At 43.5% G+C, this 27,970-nt stretch overlaps 1 protein-coding gene across 11 annotated transcripts in view; it reads right to left on the bottom strand.

Annotated features, from left to right (window-relative positions):
* APBB2 (amyloid beta precursor protein binding family B member 2) overlaps positions 1-27,970 on the bottom strand; it is a 973,994-nt gene that overhangs the window by 670,879 nt on the left and 275,145 nt on the right. For all 11 annotated transcript variants that reach the window (XM_086963922.1, XM_086963917.1, XM_086963923.1 and 8 more), the window contains one exon: positions 24,143-24,254. Coding sequence is in view for 10 of the 11 variants with exons in the window: in XM_086963917.1 (XP_086820043.1) it covers positions 24,143-24,188 (46 nt within the window). In the remaining variant the exon portion in view is untranslated. The remainder of the gene's footprint in view (positions 1-24,142; positions 24,255-27,970) is intronic.

Here is a 27,970-nt window from a genome sequence, read left to right as displayed (position 1 = left end):
TGCTTCGTCCATCATCTCCTTGTGTTGCTTTGTCGCCCTAAATTAGCACGGTATGCCCAGAAGTGGGACCCTTGCTCACTTTGCCACTATATTCAAGCTAGCCTGACTGATGAGGGGTGTTACCCTGAAACCGGTCCCAGGATGCTAGTTTGTGATCCAGGGAAGACCTGGCTTGGCAGTTTGGACTGGACTGTTCCCATGAGGAAAAGGGTCAAGATTGATTTGCATATGGCAGGGTCTGAACTGTGGTGGTGACGTGAGCTAAAGAACAATGATGGATTCAACCCAGATCTGTGACTGGGGTGAGGGTCTGAAAAGTTTCAGAGCTCTGGCCATCATATCCTTGTGTTTGCATTCTCTCTCGAGCTAGCAGACCTTCCGCCTCTGTTGTGACAGGTGGCTGATGTGATCATTTATACCATGTAAAAAGAATATCATCTTCTAAAGGTCGTTAAAGGGGACGACGACTAGCAGGTGGAGATCAAGGACCTCTGCTGTCCTGCCCTTTTCTCTGATACCTGGCCTGAAGGTGAAACCATACCAGTGTTTGGAGAGGTATCCAGGGCACTGGCATAACCCAGCTCTTCTGGCCAGCTGTCATCATCAGGGTCCTCAAATGGACCACACACTTGTTTTTCCATCATCTCCTTCAAGAATGGAGGGATCAGTGGGAAAGTCCAGGGGATAGAATGGCCTGGACGGCACTGGCAGAGGCGTCGAGCCGCACAAAGGCGGTGTTGATTGGTGTTGAGAATGACGACCGGCTAGTTGTCGGGCGGTGCGAGAAGAGTGGAGGCTTCCATGTTAGCGCCGGACCGGATACAGGTGCGGACCAAGAGGGCCGGGCTGGTGGGCTGGTATCGAGGGTGAACGTCCGGACGGTAAACCAGTGGGGGAACTTCTCCGCTCTATATGGCCTAAAGGCATTCCGGTGGGAGACCAACGATGGAATGCACGGCGTTGTATAATTCCTTCAACTGTACACGAACTTGGGATAGGTCGGAGCAGGCCCTGAGACCGGCTGTTCGGGTGGAGTAAGGGAGCAGGGCTAAAAAGCACGGTATTTTGAGGGCAAAGTTCAAGAACGCTTTTACTTCTTTTTCTGTGCTTCTTTGACTTACCCGACTTGGAGGAAAAAATCTTTGGGTGAGAAAACAACCGTCCACAGGAACAACTCAGAGAATGGCCTGTGAGTGTTCCGAGAACAGGACCAGGAATGGCGAAGAGCCTTCTTCAGGCACACCACCAGGAATTTAATCACCCACTCTCAAATCGCCTTGTGGTGCATCAACTTGCACTTAGCGCTGGCCTTGACGTTGAGACTCGACCCCAGGCACGAGAGACAGACAATGGGGGGCTCAGACACAGACATGCATCAGTGACATTCCCCACAAGGCTTAAACCCAGTAGGTTTGGAAGGGGACATGTCCCTAGCACACCGGGAGCAATAGCTGGACAAGCATTGGCAAAGCCAATAAGTCTTGCCTTTGCAAGAACTATTGGCTTTGCCAATGTGTTTTAGCCATTTTGTACACCAGCGTGGCTAAACGTTTGTGGCACAGAGTGGTGTGTAGTGATGTAGAGTGCAGTAGCACGGAGTAGCATACTGTGTTGGAGAGTGGCATGCCATAGAGTGCCGTGTTGCAGCGTCATAGAATGCAATAGCATAGATTAGAGAGGTGCAGAGTAGACTACATTGGCCTAGAGTGCAGTGGCATAGAGTGTAGTGCTGCAGAGCGCGGTAGCGTAGAGTGCAGTGGCCTAGAGTGCAGTGATGTAGAGTGCCATAGAGTAGACTGGTGCATAGCGGAAGCAATGTTGCAGGTTAGAGTAGCGTAGAATAGAGAGGCATAGAGTGAAATGGTGTAGAGTAGAGTAGAGTGCAGTTGAGTGTACTGAAGTAGAGTGTTGCAGAGTAAATTCTTGTAGAGTGCATTAGCTTTAAGTAGAGTGTTGTAGAGTGAAGTGGTGTAGAGTTGATTATTTCAGAGTAGGGTGTAGTGGAAGTAGAGTGGTACACAGTAACATACAGAGGCGGGAGTGAAGTGGCTTAGAGTGTAGTGACACAGAGTGATGTGGCATAGAATGGAGTAGAGCAGAGTGGAATGGCATGAAGTGGAGTATAAATAGTGTGATATTGCACTACTATTACAAACAACACCTTTTCAATTGAAATGACCATTACATTTGCACATATAAACTTTGATTGCTAAAAGTATACAGCACCCAAACAATAATGTGTGGAAATGTCATCACCTAATGTCTTCATTTGTTTTGACCGTATTAATATATTTGTTTCCATTACACTTCAGAATTACATAAAAATAGGCTTTATTTGTGCTTTCCCAATTCTTATATAGTTTGAAATATCGGCACAGTTAATTTGCAGGCATTTAAATTTTTTTGTAAGCTAAAAAATCCTCTTTCACACCACGATTGTCGCATAAATCCTCAGACTTTGAATTCAGAGAAGGAAAAATAAACACCAAGCTACCTCAGAAGACAGAGCCTGACACTTGACCAATGTCTTTGAATGCAAATGTAACAAGATAAGAACAAGATTTAAAGGCCCGTTTCCAGAAAGGGAGCACTCGGAAGGATACAGTGAATAGATGATGCTCCACATGAGTGACAAACTCAAGCTGCACAGCCTAAAATAGATAAAGCCAGCAAATAGAAAGCAAGTACATGTGAGTTACAAGCCACAAAACCAATGGTAAGCAGTCGGCGGAATGTATTCCCAGAGAAGCTTTGAGAATGTTCCCAAGATGTCCTGAGCAAATCAGAAAACTGCAGTCTGGTAGGCTTCAACTGAAAAGGGATCAACAAAAAGTCTCAAAAGGTGGTCAAAAAGAGATTGAGGTAGCTCTCTGTATACGCGCTGGAACTAAAGGAACTGTCAGCACACCAGGGTAGCACTTATATAGCACAGCAATATCTCTTCCGACGCAGATTACCCTGACACAGAGCCATCTACCAGTGCGCAGAGGTACTGCTCAAGATTTTTGTATCAGTCTAGTGCCTGGGCAATATTCTAAAGTGAGGAATATGCAGTTAGAAGTCTCTATCAGAAAGGTTTGACTCATTTGTTTCCCCCAAGCCCTTTGCAATGCTGTAATTGAATCTTAAGTTGGCCCTCACTTTCCTTATGTGTATGCCATTTGGACCTATGCAAAGCTGCCATTAACTCTTCTGACTCTGTAGATTGTGTTTCTAGTCACTGTGACTTCAGCTCGCCACACGAGTTAGTTGTTTCCTGTTGCAGGCCTACACCAACTTAATTACCATACAAAGGACTAAGGCAGTCTTTTGATCTAAAGTTACGAGTACTTTTAATGTTTCCCAATCCAATACTCTCTCAATGTTCTTTGCCCTGCCGAAGATGAGCATTCATTTTTTACATTGATTACAACAAAGAACATTAGCTAGTCTTTGCGGAGTTCTCTGGGGCAAAGAAAGGCAGGGCAATGCAGAGGAAGATTTTGCCACGGTGGATAGTCCACTGCATTAAGATCTGCTACACAATGGCCAAGAAGCAGCCTCTTGTGGGGATTGGGAGCCTATTCCACCAGACCCAAGACTGCTACCAATATGCTGGTGTGCAGCGTGCATGTCCTTGACATCTGTGAGGCCACAACATTGGCGTCAGAGCACACATTCACAAAGCACTACTTCTTTGATAGTGAGGTTCTATTTGAAGAGCATTTTGTCCATTTCGTCCTGAAGTACTTTTTGGTCTGAGCCATTTCACAGATGCACCAGCTTTGGAGGTACTGCTTTGGTAACTATTCTAAAGGTAGGGAACCTGCGGTCAGAAGTATTATTCAGAAGAATAAGTTATTTATCTTCAGAAATGCTCTTTCTGGCGTATACTCTAACTGCAGATCTCCACTGCTCTGCGGCCACCCTGTTCTTATTCAGACGAATGGTCTTACTTTAGAGATCAGCACACTGGTACCTCTGATTATTGGAGGGCATAGCAACAGAGGGAGTGGACATAGTCAAGACAGAAAGTGATGTTAGCGCGCATGTGTGGTGCTTGTATGTGGCTCCATTGTCATTTCCAGGGCAACGCAGAGCCATACGGCACCACCTAGAAGCGCTGTAACAAGCATTTGCAATGCAATAGGTCTCGCATTAGGAAAGTTTGAGCTATTGGTATTGTAAATGACACATTTGTTATTTATGTGTTGGTTTTGAAAATAGCTAAACTAATGGCTTTTTTTAATTTACAATGCCAATAGTTATAACTTTCGCATTGCCGCGATGGGAATTGAACCCTGGTCCCGGGCCCCTGGTCCCGGGCCGTTCTCTGCTTACAGGTCTGCCGCCTCTAACCAGTGAGCCACACCTCCCATATTGCAATGATCAGGGAAAAACAAAAAATCAAACTCTGTGATTGACGATTTGGGCATAGAAAACAATTAAACGACTAAATGCAGATAAAAAAAGGTTGATATGGAAAAATTAAACTACATAAGGGGATATTAATAAATAATACATCAACAACAAAAATAATCACTCGAAGTGGCAGCTCAGGTGCGCAGCAATGGGGGTTTCCAGACATTCCTGAGGCTTGCCAGGAACACAACAAACACCACAGCCGCTTCATGACCTCAGGGGTGCGTGCTTCTCCAGCTGACCGCGCGGAATTGAACTGGAGTTTCACTACACATTATCCACTTTTCGCCTGTTTGTCAAAGCTGAAGTGCCTATCATGTGGGCCAGACGCCACCTTTATTAACAGCCTTATTTTAGCTGGCAGTGCATAAAGAAAGTGTCTTGTGTAGCAGTAGTTTTGATTTCCAAAACTGCGTGTCTGTTAAATATTTATGTCGACTTTTGGTAAGTCCGATTTAACTCCACCTACCAAACATTGCATTCGACCTGCCACTTCCTTCGTGCCTGGTCGGACTCTGGAGGCGTTTTGGGAGGCAGCCACAATACCTCTGCCCGAATACAGTCATGTTGCATAAATAAGTTTTCCTGCAGTGCCCAGCAGATATCGAAAATAATCACAAAAAAGGCGAAACTTTTTCCTCTCAAACGCAGATGTTAATGTTTTCTTTGCAAATCGGTGTCTCGTCGATGGAAACTCTGGCGTTATGTTGTTGCACTAAAAGTGACGAACCCCAACTTGCTTTCTTCAGAATATTGAATTAAATCACGCACGCACACCCCTACACAGCACATTCTTATGGTTCCAAGACCAAACACTTCAACGCACTGGGCGAAAGTTAACAGAAGTTAGGCGCTGCTCTGTGGGCGGTAAGAAATAAGAAAAGGGAGGGATTGAAAGACATATTAAACAATTGAAAGGAAGACTTTTTACACGAGAAATTGTGGTTATATAAGAAAACTACCCTAAATATAGTCACTTTAGAAACAATGCCTGTGCCTAGGAAGCGCATGAGAGTATTGAAAAAATGACATCAATAGAACCCTTCCAAGCTCAGAGTGTAGTGCAATTATAAGAGCGGGATATTTTTAGTGCTAAATCTAAACCCTAGACCTAAAAACATCTCCAGTCGTTCAATTAATACAGTAGACCGATGAGCATGAAACTAATTTCGCTCGATTTTTTAATCACTGCCACCAGCACGAACACAACCTAAATATGAGCAACAAAGTCTAAGCGAGTGATGAATGGTACAGTGAGGCTCTTTATCCTCAGAAAGCATTACCAAAAAGCTGCGCTCCGTTTGCATGTTCAGTGCCAAACAGCTTAATGCGGTCATCATATGGCTTAACGGCTAGAACGGCAGACCCTAAAGCTGGGGAACCAGGTTCGAATATGGCGGGAGGCTCAAGCATCCTGTGATTCTGGACACTTCACTTAATCTCTCCGTGCCTAAAATCGGACTAGCTCGCTAGATGGTGCTGTGTGTCAGGGAGGAGAATAAACAAAGCTAGGGCCGTCAAGCACGCGCCCAGGTATACGCTCAAAGGCACCACCAGAGTTTCACACTCTGGATATGAAATGGCCACAGCGCTGGGAAGAGACCAGTCACAGGCTAAGCGATCAGCACATATGGGAGCCCGCCTTCAGCCGGGGGTTTCAGAAGGGCTCAGCCCAGCCCTCAACAAACGAGGACAACGCACAAGACATTAACAATGGCACAGAGTCTATTTCGTTAAAGCGAACCAACGTGATGCACGCACCCAAATCATATTCAGACGTCACTAGTTTCACACGAAGCTCTGGAAAGAAAGCATGGAGATAACAAGTAAACAGCAATCTCGGAGTGGGGGTGGGGAGAAACAAATAAAAAAAATAACACACTGAGGGGGAGACAGATACAATTTAAAATAACACGGCTAAGAAGAACAAAAAAAAAAAAACACGGCTGAGATGAACAAATGTAACATCTGAAACAAAGTACAAAAACTGTGCGAGGAGGTGGCTCAACAAATAACGCTGTTGACTTTGGAGTAGGAAAACAGGGTTCGAACCTCGGCGTGGGCTGCATCATTTAAGCGTGATTTAATTATTAATAAATTAAACGTAAATAAATAAACGGGGTCGGGTAAGTTAAGGAAGCTGCCAGATGTGGAAATGCAAGCAGCAAAGAAAACAAGCATTAGCAAAGCAACCAATCAAGCGGAAAACGAAAGCAGTGGAAAACTAGATGTGCTGGCCTGCCAGCAGTGAATAATTAGGGGAGAGAGAGGGGAGGTGCTGGGGAACAGATGGCCGTGAAGCAGGGGGCGGGGAGGGGAACCTTTTGAAGTCACGGCCTGCGGCTGTGAATAAGCCTGCAGCGCTGGTTGGGAAGCAAATGGCTGAGGCTTTGAAGGCTCGTGCATGAGAGCAGGTCACATGATTGGGCTGCACATGAACTGTTGGAAATCCTCCTTGAGAGCCAATCAGCTGCCTGAAGAGAGCCTTTGGGGAAAGAACTGGATCAGCGACATAAGGACTCACCCCTGGTTTCTATTTCTGCAAAATAGAAAAGGTGCGAGACCTAAAAATCTTCCATATCCAGTCTGGCACCCAGGGATACTTCAAAGGAATGGAATCTGCCATTAGATGTATGTATGTATGTATGTATTGCGATTTATATAGCGCACGTATCACCCGAAGGCATCAAGGCGCTTGCTTAGGGAACCCGTCCTGGTATTTCCCTGTGAGATACCCCGGCAGGGTATCCGCAAGGTGAAAGCCAGGCATCCCGCCGCGAGGGGCCGTTGTGGAGATTAAGCAAGCTATTGCCCAGAGTCGCAGAGTGTGAACCCGTGAATCGAGTAGGCACCAGAGCGAGAATTGTCGAGTCCATGGACATTTTAGGACTCAAGACCCCGCCGAGCCGGGAATTGAACCCTGGTCCCGGGCTGACCTCTGCTTCCAGGTCTGCCTCCTCTAACCAGTGAGTCACACTTCTCCACTTATCCACCAAGTGCGTTACTCAAGGTAAGTAACATTCATTACAGTCGAGTTGTCTCATCACAATGCATGCTGTCAAAGTCAGCAGACAGTGTGAAAGGACAGTGACAAATCAGAATTACAACTGCTGTTTAAGCGATGAAGTGAAAAAACAGCTTTTCAGCACCATGAAGTTTTTGCACTTTGAATGAAGAGTCATTAGCATTGAGGAGACATTTATATCACTACATTTATATCACTACATTTATCTTTTTTGCAGTACTAGAGTTAAACACAGGAAATAATATATACCCTACTACTACAAATTCTTAACAGCCTTGGGTTTTAAACTACCCCTAATTATGCTTTTCCAACAAACTGCTAGTTTCATATTGTTGTATTTATTTCTACACTGTAGAGTCCCCATTTATTGTACATATCAGCAACAATATCACTTTCATATGAAAGGGCAAGAAACAAAAGATTTCAGATTATTGAGCCAAGGGTAACTGTATGATCAGATATTTTAAGGCATGAAAAATGATCTGCCTTCCGTTAAAAGGATGTTGCAAGTCCAGATTGAGTTACGGGACCTTAGAAAGAAATGTGGCCTCTGTTCTCACTCCACAATATCGCCACAGACCTCCTTAGTGCGTTGCAATATTCTTTTGCTTTTATATCAGATAGAAAAAAGGTTTGCGTTCCTAGAAACGTGATAAGCGTGCAAAGACACGTTGATGGGCTGCGCCTTCCTTAGGCTCATCAGAAGACCTATTAGCGCACGGTGTTCAAATGGTCATTACAGGGGCGTAGCTAGAGCTTGTGGCGCCCGGGGCTATCCCTCAGATTGCCGCCCCTAGGGGAGGTGTGCTGGGAAAAAGGACAGCAAGCACTTGAAAGAGGTCCGAGAGACACTTAGTATCATTGCTAATAGTTTAACCCGATCATGCAAGTTACATGCACATACATGACACAGTCCAGGGCTACACAGTTGTAAACGCAGGTGAGAAATTATGTGTGAGAGAGTGTCTGCAGTTATACTTCTTGAGAATACGGCACAAATCCTTACCCGGGAGCAGCCATGTGGCTCAGCTCTGGCCCATACAGTGGTGGTGCTCCAACTCGCTGTGTCCTGTACATTAGTGTCAAGGTATTTAGCTCCTATGACACACTTATGTTTTACATTTCAATCAGGTCGGTGTGTGGATGCGAGCATCCTGCCCTGCGCTGAGTGGGGGAGCAGGCAAAGACTTAGATGAAGACTTCTGCCAAGTCAGGCTGAGACAGAAAAGTGTAAGCAATCACTGTTTGAAGCTTCCGGGGTCCCCTTCGACAGACTGAGCCAAAGACTCTGTGGCTGGCAGACAGCAACAGTTAAAAAGCGGTGCAATTTAAAAAGTAAGACTGGGATATGACCATGTTACAGGTCCTCTTTGAAGCAAACTGGCCCTCAGGATGGTATCCCTGTTGCGTGTTCTAGACCTCATTATTCGCATTACCTATGAGCGCATTAAGAGCTGTTCTGGACAGTTATCTCTGAGGGTGCTTGGTGGATACCTATAGGCTTCTAAGCCCCTGTGCATAGATCTAATCCGAGGGCATAAGTCAAATGCTTCCTGGAGCACTATCAGCCTCACCCTTGCATAGGCTGCGTCCACCCTGAATTCGTAACTCCACCAGAACTGTTAGGGGAATACAGGAACTAACAAGAACGACGAGATACCTATGGTCCAAGCATAGGTAGATAAATAAACAGTAAAGAGCAATAATAATTAAAATATCGCTAAAAGGTCGAGAGGTGAAAGAAAGAGATTGACAAGGAAACAATTATCCTTGTGCAGTCAGGAACACTTGGTCCCTGCCAGGTGTATGCATAGCAAAGTAGAGCAATACTCATGGTTTCAGCAGCCCTTGATGCCCCTGTGCACCGATACCACGCACCTACATCACTATTAAATGTGTCTGGGTGATCACAAGAAGACACTTGCTATTATTACTGGTTTACTGGAACGAGGATACACTGAAGACCTCACCTCACATGAAAGTCTCATGAGTAATGTGTAAAACCCTGTCTCTCTTTTGCGATCCCTTAGGATGGATGCCCCCTCTCATTCACTAGTAACATGCAGGCCCCTTGTCCCCATGCACATTTTTACAGTAAAATTGCAGTGAAGTGTGATATTTTCCCCGGGAAATAAAAGTAAAAACACTCTAATCTATCTTTGCTTGGTTTAATTCAACATGACTGCAGTGGTTGTTTGCACTCAGTGTCTGCCTCTCCAACTATAGAAACTCAAATATTCCATGATCTTTTGTCCACTTTCAATAATGCTCTAAACACTAGATTATATGCCACTTAACCCTGTGGATATATTGCTTTTATAAGCCCTGGAAATAGGCGCTATGTTCTCTCTTTTTAATAAACCTCATTTTCTGGATGTCATCAGGCTGAACGGCCCTGTTGGCCCCGCAGGGGTTCAAAGTCGTGACGTTCAAACCACACACAGATATTAGCAGCTCTCTTGTACCTAACCGACAATTCCTTCAAATGTAAACTAACGGTACACTCTTATCAAACAGCCAGGAGAGCTAGCACCTGAGGGATAGCTCAAAAATCCATGAGCAAAATATATTTGAGGTTAATTTAGCATGAAGAGCAACAGTGACATCGAGTGTTGTGAAAGAAAGCTCAAGCGGGTCATGCGCCTGCTGCTCAACTTGACAGTCAGTGGTTCGTGTGTCTCTGGTTACAACAACATGCCCTTTCATAATTTGTATATGCTAATAATGAGTTGAGCAGTAATAGTACTTTTGAGTCAACCTGCCTGCTTGCTCAGCTCAGGACATTGCGAATGGCTACACAATGTGGCAGGACTGGCCCCCACTCTGTTTAGTGCAGGATACATGGGTCAATTATTGAGCAATAACATAATACATAATCATTCCTGCCCCAATACCCATGGTCGGCTTGCTTGAGCTCCCAGCGCCTAGGGCCGTCTGTTAACTCCTGCCCTTCCAGATCTAGTGCAAGCCCTAAGAAAATAATACGAAAATCTTGAACGCATTCTGTGCACCATTAACACCAAGGAGATATAATGTGATGCATTAAATGCAAGGAAATTAACTGTACTTTTGATAAAAGGGGGGCCAGGCACGCATAACCACCTGTTACTTTGAAACTTATCAATTGACATGATACAATACCAGATATTGGGCAGCTCGTCCCCCCTACTGAAACAACATGGCCATGAGAAGAGTATCAAAACAAAGTACCATCCAAATGAGCATTTTATATCTTGAGCAAAACATTTCCTTTCACTGAAGCAGGCTGCAGGAAGATTTTGAAATTAAATCATATTGGGTACATATCAAGCCCAAAGAGCACTATGTGCCATTGTAATAAAACTGAATGAACCTTTAACTTAGGCCCCATATCCTTTCACAGTAATGCCGTGATACAGTGTCATGCTCTTTGTAAATCCATATAAATTTCTAGAACACGTGGGGCTCTTTCTTTGGCAAACAGACATACATCGTATTATGAGAGTACCCCATTTGTCTCTGAGTGCTTTGCTAGAGCACCAGTTACGTCACCCATGGCCTAAGCATTATTTACCGGCATCAGGAGGTTATGTGGTTTACCAATTCACCAAATGCTGTGCAAATGCAGCAACCTCGAGTGGGCAATGCATGCAGCTTTATAGAACACAAAGGTGCTGTAGAATCATTAAATTAAACTTGCATGTGATACAAACTGCCAGCCTCCTCTAATCCGAGCAAGTCTGCTGCTTTTTATTTTTTTACATAAAGCAGGGTGTACTCGTGTCGTTGTCCTTGAAATGAAAGTACTTTTGATAGGAGCTAACCGGAGCCAGGAGGCAGTTAGTTTTGCTTACATCATAATTCAATTTAAATTTAGAGTGAACACTGGTAATGAATAAATGCCATATTTTAACCAATTACTTTTTATAAATGGATGTCACAGAAAGAAGACACTATAGTTTGCTGTTCCTGGTGATAACAGCACGGAAAAGAAACTTAAATTCAAATATTGCAGCGCTGCACATTTGACTCGTTCAAATTGCTCTGTCAACAGAGCCTGAAGCAGCTTTTGCTGCAGTGTCAGTGACGCCTGTAGCACAAGGCGGGCACAGTACGTAGTGCATGCTGCTGTCGAAAGATCGCAGTGTGTGTTAAGTGCCTGCTGCTGGCACATTTGTGCAAACGGTAGGCACTAACCCCAGGGGAGACCAAGCAAGACCAAGCCCTAGCAAGAGTGCTGGCATCAGGAGCGTTTGTGGTTTACGGATTCACTTAATGCTGTGCCAAATTGCAGTGACCTCGACTGGGCAAAAATGTCCCAGATTCCAGCATAAATGGATGAATGAAGAAACAGGTAAAGCGCTTCGTGAATGTATGAAGAGATGTGTAAAGCATGGCATGAACAAAGAGCACATGTAAAGTGTAGCATAAGTGAATGAATAATGAGACGTGTAAAGCATGGCATGAATACATGGACACATAATGTGTGGCGTAAGTGAATGCATGAAGAAACATCTAAATTATGTCATGAATGAATGACGAGACGTGTAAAGCTCTGCATGAATTACTGGACATGAAAATGTGGCATGAGTGAATGAATGAAGAATCACGTACAGCGCGTCTTGAATGAATGAAGAGGCATAAAGCATGGCATGAATAACTGGGCATGTAAAGTGTGGCATAAGTGAATGAATGAAGAGACACGTAAGCGTTATGTGAATAAATGAAGAGACAAGTAAAGCATGGCTTGAATGGGTGAACATGTCAATTATGGCATGAATAAATGAATCAAGAAACACGTAAAGCGCTTCGTGAATGTATGAAGAGACGTGCAAAGTGTGCACATTAGCACCTTTCTGCTCGGCCTGGTACATGCGCTGTGCAAAGGATCCGCGTCACGAGTCCTCTGACAGGCGCGCTACACATTTTGTGTGTCACACTTCAGCAGGGCTCGAGGTCCAGATTCACTGAGATTTTGCAGCAGATTCCCCCCTCTTTGGTGCAGCCCCCCAGTGCAAAATCATTGTTGGATTTTGCGCCACGGAAATCAAGATTTGCGAGGCTATGTGTGGGGTTTTCAACTTAAAGAAACGTGAGGCAGTGCATAGTGCTGCCTGCATTACTATGCATCAGGGAGACGCTTTATGAGTGCTGAGTGCAGCATGGGTGTCTCCATGTCCACCTATGTATTTTGATGCAAACATGTTGCTTTAGAGAACGCAAATGTTCTGTAGAATAATTAAATTAAACTTGCCTCTGCTCTGATACGAACTGCCAGTGCCAGCCTCCTCCGATCCGAGCAAGTCTGCTGCTTGTTTTTACAAAAAGCACGTGTGCTGCAGATCAGGCCCGGTCGTACTCGTAGGCAGCCTCGGATGCACAGCAGCTCTTCCCAGGCAGTATGGGGTGGGGTTATGGAGGTGTATCCTCGCTGATTGACAAGCAGCCTTGGAAACCCTGGGCTTCTGCTTAAAGCACCCAGGCTGCTTGCAATCAGCGAGGCTGCAGTGCGTCATCAGAGGTCAGGTCAGGGACTTTCAGTATTTAAACTACTGGGACCCAGGGCTGAAATCAGGGAAGCTGAACTCAGAACTTTCTTAATGATTTAACTTTTAAAAAGGCCACTGCAACGGGTCACGCGGCCTGCCACCCCCAGAATAGTGCCGCCCGGGGCGGACCGCCCCACTCGCCCCCCCCCCTAGCTACGCGGCTGGGTCATTAAGGGAAACAGAAAAGCAACGGATCCACATGGACGCCGCAATCATGGAAAGGCACCCCGGGTATTTTGTTTGTCCCCCTAAAAAGTCTAGAACGGCAGTGGCATGTGTGCAAGAGGTAACGCGGAACACGTAGAGGTCTGGGATACATTGGCAACTGCTGACAACCCTCCTATTATCTTATAGTCCTGTAGAGCACAATTGAATAATCCTATCTTTGCCCCTGAATTTTAGGGAGACGTGTTCCACCAATAGAAAGAGGAAGATTGTAAAATGCTTCGGGAATTGTTCCAAAAGGGGAAGAGTAAGTCCTCTGAAACATGCAAATGAGAATACTCCGATGAAATGCAAAGGCTACACTGTTTTCAACGGAGACTGTTTACTGACCCTAGTAATAAGGGTGCTGGGACTAGAGATGTAACACTGTCTGAAAAGCTCTGTGCACCATACTTTTCCACAGAAGCCCGGATATTATCTTCTGCTGTGTTTCAATGTACAGTGGGAACACCTGGGGACAGACGATGCATTGTCTAGGTGACAGAGGCTATGGGGAGATGTTACTAAATGCGAAGTAGTTTCAAGTACAGGAAACCTGTGTGCAAGGTGATATTTCACCAGAATTTTATGCCGAACAAATCGAGACACATGTATTGCGGTATGAAGGAGGAATGTTGAAGAAATGATGGTATGTAGGGCAAATAAATGCCAAACTTTCCAAATTAGTCTACCCTGCCAATCTCTTGCAAAACTGCCAGGTGGATAGTTAATCTTCTGGAAAGAAAGTGAATGCTTGGGACCATAAAAATGTTTGAACTATAAAGAGCTACCATATCAACAAAAACTCAAAATTCAATTAAAATCCCACTGCTTGTTTCCTGCTGATTACTTCCTACGGTCACACCAAAATCAACAGATAAACATAAACTTGACATAGATTGTGATTTGTATTCATCTTTCTTAAATAGTGTAAGGCTCACACATTATTTTAAAAAAGTCAGAAACTTAAGTTGGCAGTTTTGTTCCTACACTGAGTACATTTCAGACTGTTCTGGGAATCACACAGACCCCAAGAAGTCCCAGGGAAAATATGTGGATTTACAGAAGGATCCCACCACACTTACTAGTGTTGATCTTCCAGCACAAAGAAACCCCAGAAATATATGGCGGAAGTGTGTATTTGAACAAACTTTGTGCTTTTCTAAGAGAATAGCAATGTTTGCGTTATTTTTTTATTATACCCATTAACACACTTTGAATTTTAAAAATAACTTTTTCTGGGGTGAAACAAATAACCTGCTGATCACAGCACATATCGCAGCGAGTGTTTAAACCACTGAGCCATCTTACTGGACAATGCTACCTGGAACTGCAAGGCAGTAAATTCCTCACCTTCTTAGATCGCATGCCAGCCATACTTGGACCATAATCTGTATTACAAAAGTGCAGCTATTTCCACATTACATGGTTTCTGGTATCAACGCGGTTTTCATTCAAACCTCTGATTCTATAATCATCGTCAATCTGATAAAAGTCTAGAATGTCAACAAGTATGGGATGTAGTTAGTTTTACACTATTTAATGTTGTGTAGATTGTTCTTAATAAATAAAATTGATCTTTTTGTTATTATATGGGTTCTTTTAACGCTAGAAAGGATCCTATGGTGCTTGCACAGGAGAATTCATTTTCTGTTAAAGTGCGGGTGAGATGTGCAATCACTTGCATGTCACCCCTATCCCCCTTCCATCCATCTGTGGCATCATCACGCCGCAAGACATGCTGACATCCCTGAGTCCCATCGGCGGAGACCAGTAGTGAGTTCCTGCTCTACAGTCAGATGTTATTTTAGGGGACCGCAGTGCCTCCCCAGGTTTCAGGGAAGCATCGTTGGGAAGGGGAGTTTCCCCTTTCCAACAATGCTTTTCTGAAATGTGTTTCTGTCTGTGGATCACGGTTGCGCTGCGATCCACAGCCAGGAAAACCAGTAGGCAACCAGAAATCTACGATTGGGGTGTCGGCCATTGTGGTAACAAGGTTCTCTGAAATTAAAGGTTCTCTGAAATTGTAAAGGAAACAGTCTTGTTGGTGAGTAGGCATTGTAAGTTCAAAACGTCTGGCTGCTCTCTCCAAGAGATAATGAAATTCTCCAATATCCTCCGGAGGGGAGTCTACTTGAGGTGGAGATGGTGATGCTGGTGGAAGGATAATGTAATCATCCCATTTGTCTGGATGTGATTGTATATCCTGGATGTCCCCTTCTTGTTGCTCCTCGTCTTCATCTGTAGATGGAAGCTGCTGCATAGGCATTTGAGACATGGCAACAGGTGGAGGTGGACTCTGCAGCACAAAAGGTGGAGAAAGCACTGGAGCAGGAGATGGTGCGGATGTAGGAAACCTCTTCTTGTAGTCCACTAACATGAATTATAGATCAGTTATTAGAGTGGAAGGAAAACAAACAATCTCTGGATGCAGTTGCTGTTGACGTCGTTGGTCAGAGTGGTACAGATGTTGGTCACTGAATTGGTCCTCATCATTGGAGTCTACTTGATATTTAACATTCAACTCCATGAAGCCCCAAACAAGCTGTATTCTTCCGAATCTCATCGTCGTCAAAAACCGTCGACGGACATGGATATCCCAGACGTAACTGGAGTAGATGACAATACAGTCGTTGATGATGCATCTCTCGTCGTCGTTGAGGCTGTCGAAGCAATGGGAGAAATCGTCGTCGAAAGTGGACTTGTCATTGACGCAGGCAACATCATCGATGCAGTACTCGTCGTCGGGATGGTCGTCGTCGGAACCTTTCTTCGATGAAAACTTTCTGAATATCTTTATCGTCAACGATTAAATTGGCGCAGATGAAACTGAAACCGTGGCGACGGTTGTCGACGACGAAGTCACTCCGACAAGTCACTTGAGGTCATTTCATCATCAGTACCGCTGTCGACAAGTTGTCAGTCGACGGGGCTAATGAAGGATTTTTAAAACCATATTTTACCTTCAAAGGAGGAGTAATAGGGTCTGAAGCTGATTTACAGAATCTTTTGACAGAAATCACACCCTGATGCAAAGGAGACGCTTTGGAAGGCAGATCTTGGTTTTTTTTGTAGCCTCTGAAGACTTTTTGAGCGTCTTCTTTGGAAGTTGCTGCGAGGAGTGACCTAGGGAGATGTCCAGTGGTCTTTTTTTAGTCGTATTTGAGGAGGATCTTGAGGGATCTTCGCTCTCCTCAGAAGATACAGGGTCCTCCTTGTCTTTAAGCCTCTGCAGCCATAATAACAGCCTCCCCTCACAGTCCTTTAAAGTCTTTGAAGAAAAAGTGTGACATAACTTCCAATCCTTTGGTTTATGATCAGGATAAAGGCAGTAAAGGCAGTCTTTATGAGGGTCATCGCTATGCAGTGTTTTCTTTCTGCAGGTACCACAGGGCCTAAAAAAGGCCTTTTTTAGGTGTGCCCGACAAAGAAAATCAGTGGAATTCACTCGGGCAAGAGAATTATAGATGTAAAATACCTTGTATCCAAGAGAAAAACTGAAGAAAAGTATGATTAGAAGTTAAGATGAAAAAACTGAGCAGAGCTCAGTGGAGACTCCCTATGCACGACATGCGATAGATAGAAAATCTGAGAGACTGGAGCTCCGGAAGGTTCTAGAGGGTGGTGTCAGCTGATTGGTTGTTCTCTTTAGTTTGGTCCTTTTTTTAAAAAGGACTTAGATAGGTTACTAAATATGAGGCCTTAGTCTTTTTAACTTCTATGTCTATTGTGACATTCCCTTTATAAATGTACCAGGGACTTGCATCTCGACTACGGGAAATGATTCAAGCATGTGAATCTATGAAAGATACCCTACTACTGGATAAAGAAATTGTTAAGCGGTCTGCCCTCCTGGCTTATGGGATGACCCACTGTGGGCCCCAATATTTTGGGACATATGTGTTTTCCCTGGGGGCTGACCGCAACCCCCATGGGGAACCACACATTTCCTAAAAAAGAAAATAAATGTTGTAGGCAGGGTGTGACTTTAGACCTGTTACATCTTTTCTTTTTTAATATAAATCTGCAGATTATGCAGAAGTAATATATTATGTGTCATTTTGTAACATAAATGTGTGTTTTCGCTGGAGGAGCCATTGCTCCCACCAGGGAAAAACACATTTATGTAAAAAAATAAAAATGGCACATAATATATCATCCCTGCAAACTCTGCAGATTTATATAGCTCAAATGGATCAAAACTGACCAGAAATGAGGAGATATGTATTCGCAGGCAGTGGAAGACCCTGCGCAAAGGTTGAATGGTCATCATTCAGTTGATTCTTCTCTTTTATCTTTTCCAGGCAGTATTAAGTTTTCAAATTACAAAATAACGAAGTAATAATGTCCCAAAAAGTGCTGCATTGTGCTGCATAATTTGCTTTTTGTTGCTGCATAATTTATTCAACCCTGTGGCATAAGTAGGTGCTCTCCCACCGCATAATTCCAGTGACCCTGGTGATAGCACTGCAAGTTTTCAAAAGGTGCACCCTGCACAGAAAGTTGCAGGGGGTACTACTATGTGAATGTGTGCTTCTTGAGAAGCTAGATTTTTAGTTTCAGGAAATTACTTTTATACTTGCAATATCGAAGAAACACTCACAACAAGGTTTTGCATAAGCCATGACAAAGGTATGCTGTGGTGTGTGAATGTGGTAAAGTGAAGTAATACTATGTCCTTTTTTGTCTTTTTTTAGTGTCTTTGGAGAACCTGCAGTCTTCATCTAGAAAGGCAAGTCCTTTTTTGTTTATTTACTGTTGCACACATCTCACAGATGCACACACCCACTGACTGATTTACAACAATACATCTTCCTTTTACGTAGGACAGTGTTTTAGAAGAAAGGTATGGGCCAATAAGCAGAGATAACTTCTCGGTATATGACTGCTGGCCAGGCTCTAACTCGAATTATGGAGCACAGTTCTGAGGCAGGATCAGATACTGAGACAGCACCTGAGAGAGAGGAAAATGGAACAGAATCTGCCAAAGTTCCATTCGACAACTTGTCCTCCAGCAATTCTGAGAGACATGATTGAGGGCAGTCGTGGTGTCCCTTTGCTAGCACACTCTGTGCAGTGGAATGACCTTAGAAGGATAGATCAAACCAGAGAGCAAGCATGTGCAGCAGCAAGCACAGATGACATGGTCTCTCGGCACCCCTCCAGTTTAGTGAGCCACAAATTCCCCCAATCACTGGCAACATTGGATGTAAAGTCAATACAGCAAATATTTTGCCGATTGCCTGCGTCCATCTCTTTTCCGATATTGACTTCCTTGGGGAAATTGTGCAGGAAACAAATTTGCATGCAAACAATTTTGGGTGGAGCATGGCAGCACTCTAGAGCCTCATTCTAGGGCACATCAATGGACTCCCACTTCACTTGAGGAATTGAAGACATTTTTGGGTCTTACACTCAAAATTGGATTAGTGCACAAACCACTGAAGTCCTACTGGTTTACTCGCTCGCTTTGTGCAACACTCATCTTTGCACCGCAAATGAGCAGAGGTGACCGTTTGCTATTGCAGCGTATGCTGCATTTCAATTATAATTCTGATGCATTTCCCTGGGGCCATCCACGCCATGACCGGTAATTCAAAATTCGACTTGTTGTAGAACATTTGTCTGCCAGGTTTCCAGAGATGTATACCCCTGGAAATAATTTAGCTATTGATGAGTCCTTGATCCTGTATACAGGGTGTCTGCTGTTTCAGGCAGTACATTCTGACCAAAAAAACTCGCTATGGCTTCAAGTTGTACAAGCTGTGTGAGCAATCTACAGTCTATGTATACAGCTTGAGAGTGTGTAAAGGCAAGGACTACACTCTAAACCCTGTACGTTGCTTTCACACGCTAGGAATCATGGGAAACATTGCATGGGAGCTTGTCCAGCCACTCCTTCAAAATGGAGTAACCTTTAGGAGGACAACTACTATACAGGAGTAAAGCTGTTCCGTGAGCTGTTCAAAACTGGCACTGTGGCATGCAGTGCAGTTTATTAGAGCTGCAAAGGATTGCACAGGGGCTTCTTCATAAAAAGCTCCAATATTTCCAGAGCTCTCTGTTGCGTCCAATGACCAGCACATAGTCAAGATCTCTGATAGGCCTGATGTTTATGTGCTCACTATAATTTATGATGAGAGTACTTCCCCTGTCACAGTTTGGGGCCAGACGGCCAAAGTTCACAAGCCCACCAGTACACAGGATTACAATAAGTATATGAGTGAAGCAGCAGCATCTACTTCATACGCTGTGGAGAATGTGGCAAGTACTACGATCGGCACTTTGCAGGCTGCATTCCTGTGACAGCTAAAAAGACTTGACCATGTCATTGTTCCAGCATCTGCTCTAAGTAAGGAAAGAAGCAGGAGAATCGTTATTACTGCATCCAGTGCTCCTCTCAGCCAGCTCTGTGTTTTCCTATTAGCTTTATGTTGTAATATACAAAAGTGAAGTATTGGAAAACTGATTGAGGTGGAGCTGCTGTAACATATACCTTTTTAAATGCCTGTGGATATATGCCTTTCGTGGGACACTACTTCACTAGGCAAGCAGCCATAGAAATAGTTTTCCTCTACTTGAGGAACACATGAACTTGCTTATGGCCTGCTCAACAACTTTATAAGCCATCAGAACATGGTAGCTGTTCTGTTCGCTGAATGACAGGTACATAATAGTCCACACATTACACACAATGGTGGACAGAACATAAGCCACATTGTCACAGTATCATGTGTGGCATAACATAGGGTCTTCACTAGTTTTTGAAGTGCTCTTTAGGGAGTCATCCCCAGTGTGTCTGCCTTACTTAAAGGTAAATATGCTCACTCAGTTTGAGGACTGTGTGCCTTGCAAGGAAGTCTCTGAAACCCCCAAACTGCACCCACAAACTGGAAGTAGTTAGATTTAGCACAGTGAGTACACTGAATGTGTATGAAGGGCATGTTCCCTTGAGCTTCAAGTAGCTAGCAACAGAAGGCGTTCGTAAAGGTTCATTTGTCAAGTATACAGAATTAGTAGTGTCTTTGAAGGGGAAAGAGACATGTTTTGACAATGATATCGCATAGGAAGAAGGCAGATAGGTGCAGAGGTACAGATACAATTGGCATCACTTTTTTTTTAAATCAACAGACCCAACCCCATTGGCATCACACTCACCCTGATACTGAAATATTCCCTCACGTAACCAAGCAGATTACTCCAAACGTTACAGAATGCAGTAACCGTACTCCCCCTTTACTACCAATCAAGCACACACCATGCACCTCAAACAGCTCCTGATACACACATTCAAAGTCTTACACAGCACTAACCTAGCATACCTAAAAACCGCCTCCTATTTTATATTTTAGAAACCTACCAGACACCTTTGCTCAACTGGACTCGTACATATTCCAATCATACGCAGCACCAGATCAGGGCGAATTGACTTATCCTAACTTGCTCCAAAAGGCTGGAATGGCCAGCCCCTACACATCTACGCCACCTCTAAAAATATTGCATTCCACACAAAGCTGAACACTTAGCTCAACTAGGTGAATCCAGGGATCAGCCCCGACTGCTCCTACATCAGCGACAAGATACCCTCCCAGGTGATATCGTGCTTTACAAACAAACAATACTTTACAGAAAACTCTGCACCCAACGCTACGCGTATGGGTGACATATGTGTTGTGCTTGCCATGTTCATCCTCAGTCAGAACTTTGAGGATGATCAGTTTGCCGCATGACAAGTGCATTACAGTCACAGCACAACAAATAACAGGGGATGGGACATATGCCACTTTCTCACTGATTACCCTGTGTGTGTCAAAAACAAATTTTCTTTGTAGATTAGGAGGACATACTCTTCAGGAAACGTAGGGAGTCTTCAACCCCTCATTTTCACTTGCAGGGGTGCAGGGTAGTATAACTTGCATTGATTCTACACATTTTCCCACAATGCTTTGCAAAAACTGAAAGCTTGCATAAATGGCCAAGATCAATCTTTTATTTAAATTTTGTGATGGATATTTCAGAAATCTTTTGCGATTCACAAGTGGCTCAACCATCCAGCATTTCCACATGTCTCCACCACACATGGTAACCCAATTTTTGTAGATGGCTCTAGCGCCCACAATCAAAGAGAGCTAAATGCACAACATAGACACAATACAGTATTCTACAAAAAAATACTGTTTTCGCAATTAGGAGAGATGTGAATTTTGTGGGTTGTCTGACCTGCAACCCAGAGAAACCAATCAAATCCATACATTTTTTAAAACATGACAACCAGGGTGCCGGACCTGTGTGGTTCTCACTAGGTGATATCACCCAGTGCCCTTGCAAACGTTACACTTTAGTAAACAACATACATGTTCCTCACATTTTTGTGACTGAAAGTTCTTGAATATGCGGGAGCCACCCTGAGTGCCCAAATGTCTCCTGATAAGAAGGGTACCAGTATCTGTGGGTGGGCGAAGAGACCATGACACAAAATACCCTAAAGTGCTGCAATGAGAGATAAGTAACAGGGGTAGTTGCAGTGTTTGGGGCTGTGCTGTGGCACCACCCATGCAAACCTATGAAGCATAGCCATTTTTGAATACTAGACAACCAGGGGATTCAAGGGTGATGTGCCTTTTGTGGATCCCATCAGGTTTTTTTAATCCACAATGCCCTGCAAACCTCAAAATTTGCCAGAAACCACACATTTTCCTTACACTTCAGTGATTAAAAACTTCCGGATTCCACATGACTCCACACATTTCCTACCACCCAAAGTTACCCCACTTGTGCAGATAAAAATGTTGTGCTACATATGTGGCTGGGACTAGTGCCCACAATAGGAGCAGATCAAAAGAAACTCAATGGGAGTTCTCGATGGGACTGGACCCAGCTACACATGTGGCACAGCGCTTTTATTGGCACAAGTGGGGTATGGCTGTGAACAGGAATTTTGTCGATTTCTTTGGATTCCATCGAAGATTGAGATTAGTAAAAACCTTCGAGAGCCACACCTCTGGACTCCTCTCTTGTCTAGTTTTAAAAAAGTTGCAGGTTTGCTTGGTTTCCCTAGGTGCCGGCTGAGCTAGGACCCAAAATCTGCAGCTAGACACATTCCAAAAAAGGGTCATTTTTCAGGGTAAAAAAATGATGAGTCTAGTGAGAACCACGCAAGCCACCCCATCCTGGATTTCCCCAGGTGTCTACCTTTTTAAAATGTGCAGGTTTGTATATTTCCCCAAGTACCAGCTGACCTAAGGCCAAAGCTACCCACTTTGCAAAGGTTTTCCGTGAAAAAATGTGATGTGTCCACGTTGCGTTTTGGGCTGTTTCCTGTCACAGGCACAACCCACACAAGTGAGATACCATTTTTATCTGGAGACTTGCGGAAATGCTAGGTTTTAGTAGGTTTGTGTCATCCCACAGATTCCAGAGAAATGTGAGGAAAATGTGTTTTTAGTCAGATTTTGAGGTACGCAAGAGATTCTGGGTTAGAACACGTGGTAAGAGCCACACAACGTACCCCATCCAGAATTCCTCTAGGTATCTAGTTTAAAAAAAATTACAGGTTTGCTAGGTTTCCCTAGGTGCTGGATAAGCTAGGCCCAATAATCAACAGCTACGCACATTGCAAAAAAGTTGGTTTTCATTGGAAAAATGTGATGTGTCCATGTGTTTTGTGCCATTTTCTGTTTCAGGCACGAGGCCTACCCACACAACTGAGATACGATTTTTATCAGAAGACTTAGGGGAATGTTAGAACATTTGTGCCATCTTGCAGATTCTACAACTTTCTATCACAGAATGTGAGACGAATATGTGATCTTAGTGCAAGTTTAAGGTTAGCAAGGGATTCTAGGAGGGCCGGACTGGGAACCAAAACCGGTCCTGGCAAAGTGCTCGGCTGGCTTCCTGAGGGTTATGGGGTGCGGCCGAGCTGTTTGCCACGGCCGGTTTCGGACGATTTCGTTACAGCAGACGATATTGCAGCTATGCTGCAAACACGGCCCTGTAACAAAATCGGCCCCCTGGGCTCAAAACCGGCCCCCAACCCTGGCGGTCCACTGGGGAAATGCCTAGTGCTCGCAACGGCCAGTCCGGCCCTGGATTCTAGGTAAACATATCTGGTGACAGCCACACAAGTCCCTCCACCATAGATTCCACTAGGTGTCTAGTTTTAAAAAAATGTACAGCTTTGCTAGGTTTCCCTCGATGCTGACTGTACTGGCCTCCAAAATACAGAGTTTTCAGTGTATCAATATGATGCGTCCATGCTGTATTTTGGGCCATTTCCTGTCACAAGCACTAGGCCTCCCACATAATAGAGGTACCATTTTTATGGGAAGACATGTGGGAACATATAACAGTAGAACATTTATTATTACCAATGGGATTTCAATGCATATTTTGTGCCTTTCAAATGTAAACCAGTGTGTGAGAAATAAAACTTTTGAAAAAATGCCCTCTGAATCACATGATATGGGTACCCACAAATTCAGAAACAAATCCATCATTTTCAACATTTCTTTATTTCAAAAGTTAGTTTCTTTGGAAAAACCTTGAAGGGGTTTTAGGGGAGGGGGGAGTTGAGGGTCGGGGCCAAAAGTTAAGGGGTTATAAAGGCAATAATAAAATCTTCGGATTATACACTATGAAACTGGGATTTTAGGAAGAAAAAATGAAAGATTAGGACTATTCAAACCGGTCAGAAATATCATAGCGGGAGGGACGTGAAGGTAAGTGAAAGAAGCAGCGTGTAGTGAGGAAGTGTGATCTGATGGTCAAAGATAACATAAATGAGGAAAAGCAAAAGTGTAAATGTGCTTGGCTTAAAATAAATGTTAACCATGAACAACAGTGCAATATAACATGTACGTTTAAAACTCATACTCGTGGAGTTGATTCTCTTTCAGTACAAATGTAGCAAGAACAGATGAAAAAGTAATGGTGCTAAAATGTTATACAACTTTGGAAATGAATGAAGCATTAAAATACGTACATGAGCTGCTGGGACGATAGTAGGAGCCGGGGTACCGTCTGCCCATAGTGCCTCGTTAACGCATCACCTAGCGCAGAAACTGGTTGTCAAAGATCACGAGGGAACGGCTGAGCTGAAAACAAAAACAGAAAACTTACTACACCGTCTTAGAAGTTCTTAATTTCAACTTCAGCGAGGTTTAGGTTTACTGTGGGGAGGCATAATTCACCTGCTCACTCTGTGCAGAAATAACAGTCTTCTGATTAAGATACAGTGCAGTTTAAGGGGCATTTACTTTCAGTCCTCAAACGTGAATAGTGATTTTTCATCCACCTTGGAGTCAGCTGGGTACTGTATTTGTATACCCTGTTATAGAAATTAAAATATCTCCCAGGCTGTTACTGATGATATAGGTAGCAGCCACAAACTTAAGAATGAACAAGGTTTGTGTGGTTTGTTAAAAGGACATCACAGCCTCTTGCACCTACTGAGGGTGGCTACAAAATGTTTTTAAGTAGCGTAACATAGAGGCTGGGGTGGCGAAGCAAACCCGCAGGGCATGGATGGGGGTGGGGGGGTAAGCAACGTGGGGGAATGTAAGCAACATAGAGTGTGGGGAGGAGGTGCAATGGGTCGGAAGTAGAGTGCTGGCCGGGGAAGCTACACAGAGGGCAGGGTGGGCAAGAGAGGAGGGCTCGCATGGAGGAAAGCTACACAGAAGGTGGGATAGGTTGGAGAAGCAACGAGTGAGACAGCAATGTGTAGCAGGTGAGGCAAAGCACAGGCAAGAAAGCAACAGGGGGAAGTACACTAGAGAAAGTGGAATATGAAAGGGGGTGGGAGTGCTGCACGAGGGACAGAGAGCAACATGGAGTGCAGAGGAAGAAAAAGTATATGAGGAATACAGCTGGGAAAAACATGCACTCCCATAGAGTGCTTACCCTAAAGGAACAAGCATTTGCAATGCAATAGGTCTCGCATTTACAAGAGTTTGAGCTATTGGCATTGTAAATGACAATGCCTTTTATTTATATTTTGTTTTTAAAACAGATAAAAGATGTTGTCATATACAATGCCAATAGATTAAACTCTTGCAATTGCGAGACCTATTGCAATGCAAATGCCAGCACCCTTGCTATAAAAAAATTTAAAAAGCGTAAGGAGAGAGTGCAGTTGCCCCTCAAAAAGGGGAAACCTATTGGCTCTGTCAATGTTTGTTTATATTCCGTACCCACTTTTAAAGTCGTCCAGTAAGAGAACTCATAAGTGGTTAAAAGAACATTGCAGTGCTGCAGCTCCTGGCATTCCAGTTAAAGAAAACCCCACTTCTTTCAGAGGCTACAAGCCATGTGGCAGTACTATGATGTGCTTGTATGTTACTGGAAAGTTTTGAGAGAGGGTCACTACAGCACAGAATTCCACAAAATCGGTAAGGAAGAACCCATTTGTAGGGACACTATTTTAAAATGATAACCAAACTTTGAGTCATAAAAATTCATTTTCCACTGGTCCAAGAAATGCAAAAAGAGAAAGACTTTTCAGGTTATATAGCAATATTCCAACTGCCACCGCTGTCAACCCTATAATTTCTGAATAATGCCAGAGGGCAGAGTATATATATTTCATTCTCACTAGTCAAAGCACCTTCCAGGTAACTTATTAGCCTTTTACTGACCTTCACTTTTCAAGGACGTGACTACAGGCATTTATTACCAGACTTGAGGACCAAAGTCCCATGCATGGCTTGAAAAAGCTTTTCCTCTGCTGTGTACATTTTCATGCTCTGGCTTTCTGCACCTTCTTCTAGTGATTGAACAACCCGAGCCCAGTTGAAGTGTTTTACTGCTTGTTAGCATAAATAGGCTCTGTGTAGTTGGCATGCACAATAGGTGAATATTTTTTTTACTGTAATTGAGACAACCACGCTGAAGAATAACCACAAATGCATTTTGGTGACATTTGTCAGTTCTCCAAAACTTTTAACAATGAAAAGAAATGCTTAATTAGCTACTAGTGAAGTAAGGAGAGCTAGTAAAGAATCACCCTATTTGGCGCTGCCAAGCGAATTACAAAAAATCTGAAGAAAATTCCAATGATATATACAATCTAATATCTAGTGGCTCAGATGAGCTTTCTCATACCTCAATTAGCTTTTGCAGCAGCAAAGAGGAGCAACATGACAGTATATTCTGACTCAGCAGGCACTGTCCAGGCACAAGTTTCTCTTACAGCACAAAACCATATCCAAAAGAAAGGGAAACAAGTAAAGGTAGGATGAAAAGCAGAAAGTATCTTTGCCTCGTTAGTCTGAAATCTCTAGATGTTAAATTGCACCTTCCCTTCAACTGTTTCTAACTTGGCGTATTTCACCAGATGCACACAACATATCAGCAATAAAAACAAGCATCGCGGCACGACGCTTTACATTTAATGTTATAAGTAAAACGCAGGTGCTGCGATGATACCAAAAGTAAAGAAATTCTATTTCTTTACTTTTGGTATCATTGCGGCACCCGTGTTTTACTTATAACATCAAAAGTAAAGCGCGGGTGCCGCAATTATAGCAAAAGTAAAGAAATAGAAAAAAACTGCTATTTCTTTACTTTTGCTATAATCGCGGCACCCGCGCTTTACTTTTAATGTTAAAAGTAAAGCGCAGGTGCCGCAATTATAGCAAAAGTAAAGAAATAGCTGTTTTTTTCTATTTCTTTACTTTTGGTATCGGGGCACCCGCACTTTACTTATAACATCAAAAGTAAAGCGTGGGTGCCGCGATTATACCAAAAGTAAAGAAAACAAGCGGCACTGAAAGAGATCGCGTCGCGATCACTATTGTCAAAAAACAACTAGTGGTGTGTGCGCACCACAGAGGAGCGGGGACACAACTATAAGTAGACAAATGAAAGTTACAGGAAAGCCAAACAAAGGTAAGCAATGTGCGGGCTCCAAGTCCCTATATGTTCTTGGTAAGCCCACAATATGTCCAACAGACAGAGCGTGCATGGTTCAGTAGGTTCGACTTAAAAATGAGCAAGTTAGTTTATACATCACAGCTTTTGCAAGAAATATTCCTACATAAAAGCTATGAAACTCACCTGCAGCAAGTGAACCAACACCACTAATCAGTATTGTTAATATAAACACAGATCATCCCCCAAGTAAGGACGAGACCTCAGGGACAGTCAACTGTCCAAAAATGCGTCACAAAATGCCTGGATTCACCTTTGTAATTCGATGAAGTAAATTTCCAGCTGCTATAAACTCTACCGGAATGAGACTAGACTTCACAATGCCGATAAAAGCAATCTGCCCCTTCTTTGGTACTATTGGAGAATCTTCTAATTCCACTTAAACATACGATTCAATCAAGAAAGTCACTAAAGACCAAGAAAAATACAGTAGTGATGGAAGCATGAGTCTCCGAGTTCTGATGAGTCTTCTCCCCTCATCAAACCATCACAGGATGGTGGGAGCTAGATGGCTATAACACCTAAAAATAACTGTTATATCATCTGAACGGATCTTTCAAAAATAATTTCCAAGAAAGTGTTTCCATGTTCACGAAAAAAATCAGTTTTGAAACAACTTTACCCAAAGAGGTTTTCCATATTAGATTTTGATATTACATTAATTAGCACACAAAACTGTGTTTTATCCAATGTGAACGTTATCCAAATAAATGCTACGCTAGCAAGACGCCGCATTTCGAAGTTTGTAGGAAATAAGACTGCTAGTGTATTCAAACAATTTCTCGATTGTGGGTCACAAAGCTTGGGTTTATAAGTGTTTTTGGATTGTTTATTTCAGAGCCTCCCGCTGAAAGAAATCTTACTTCAAAACTCATATTTA

The sequence above is a fragment of the Lissotriton vulgaris genome, chromosome 3_2 (genome assembly GCF_964263255.1).
Source record: "Lissotriton vulgaris chromosome 3_2, aLisVul1.2, whole genome shotgun sequence".
Lineage (NCBI taxonomy): Eukaryota > Metazoa > Chordata > Amphibia > Caudata > Salamandridae > Lissotriton > Lissotriton vulgaris.
Note: the sequence above shows the minus strand (reverse complement) of the source record. Positions and strands in the feature narration are given on the sequence as shown.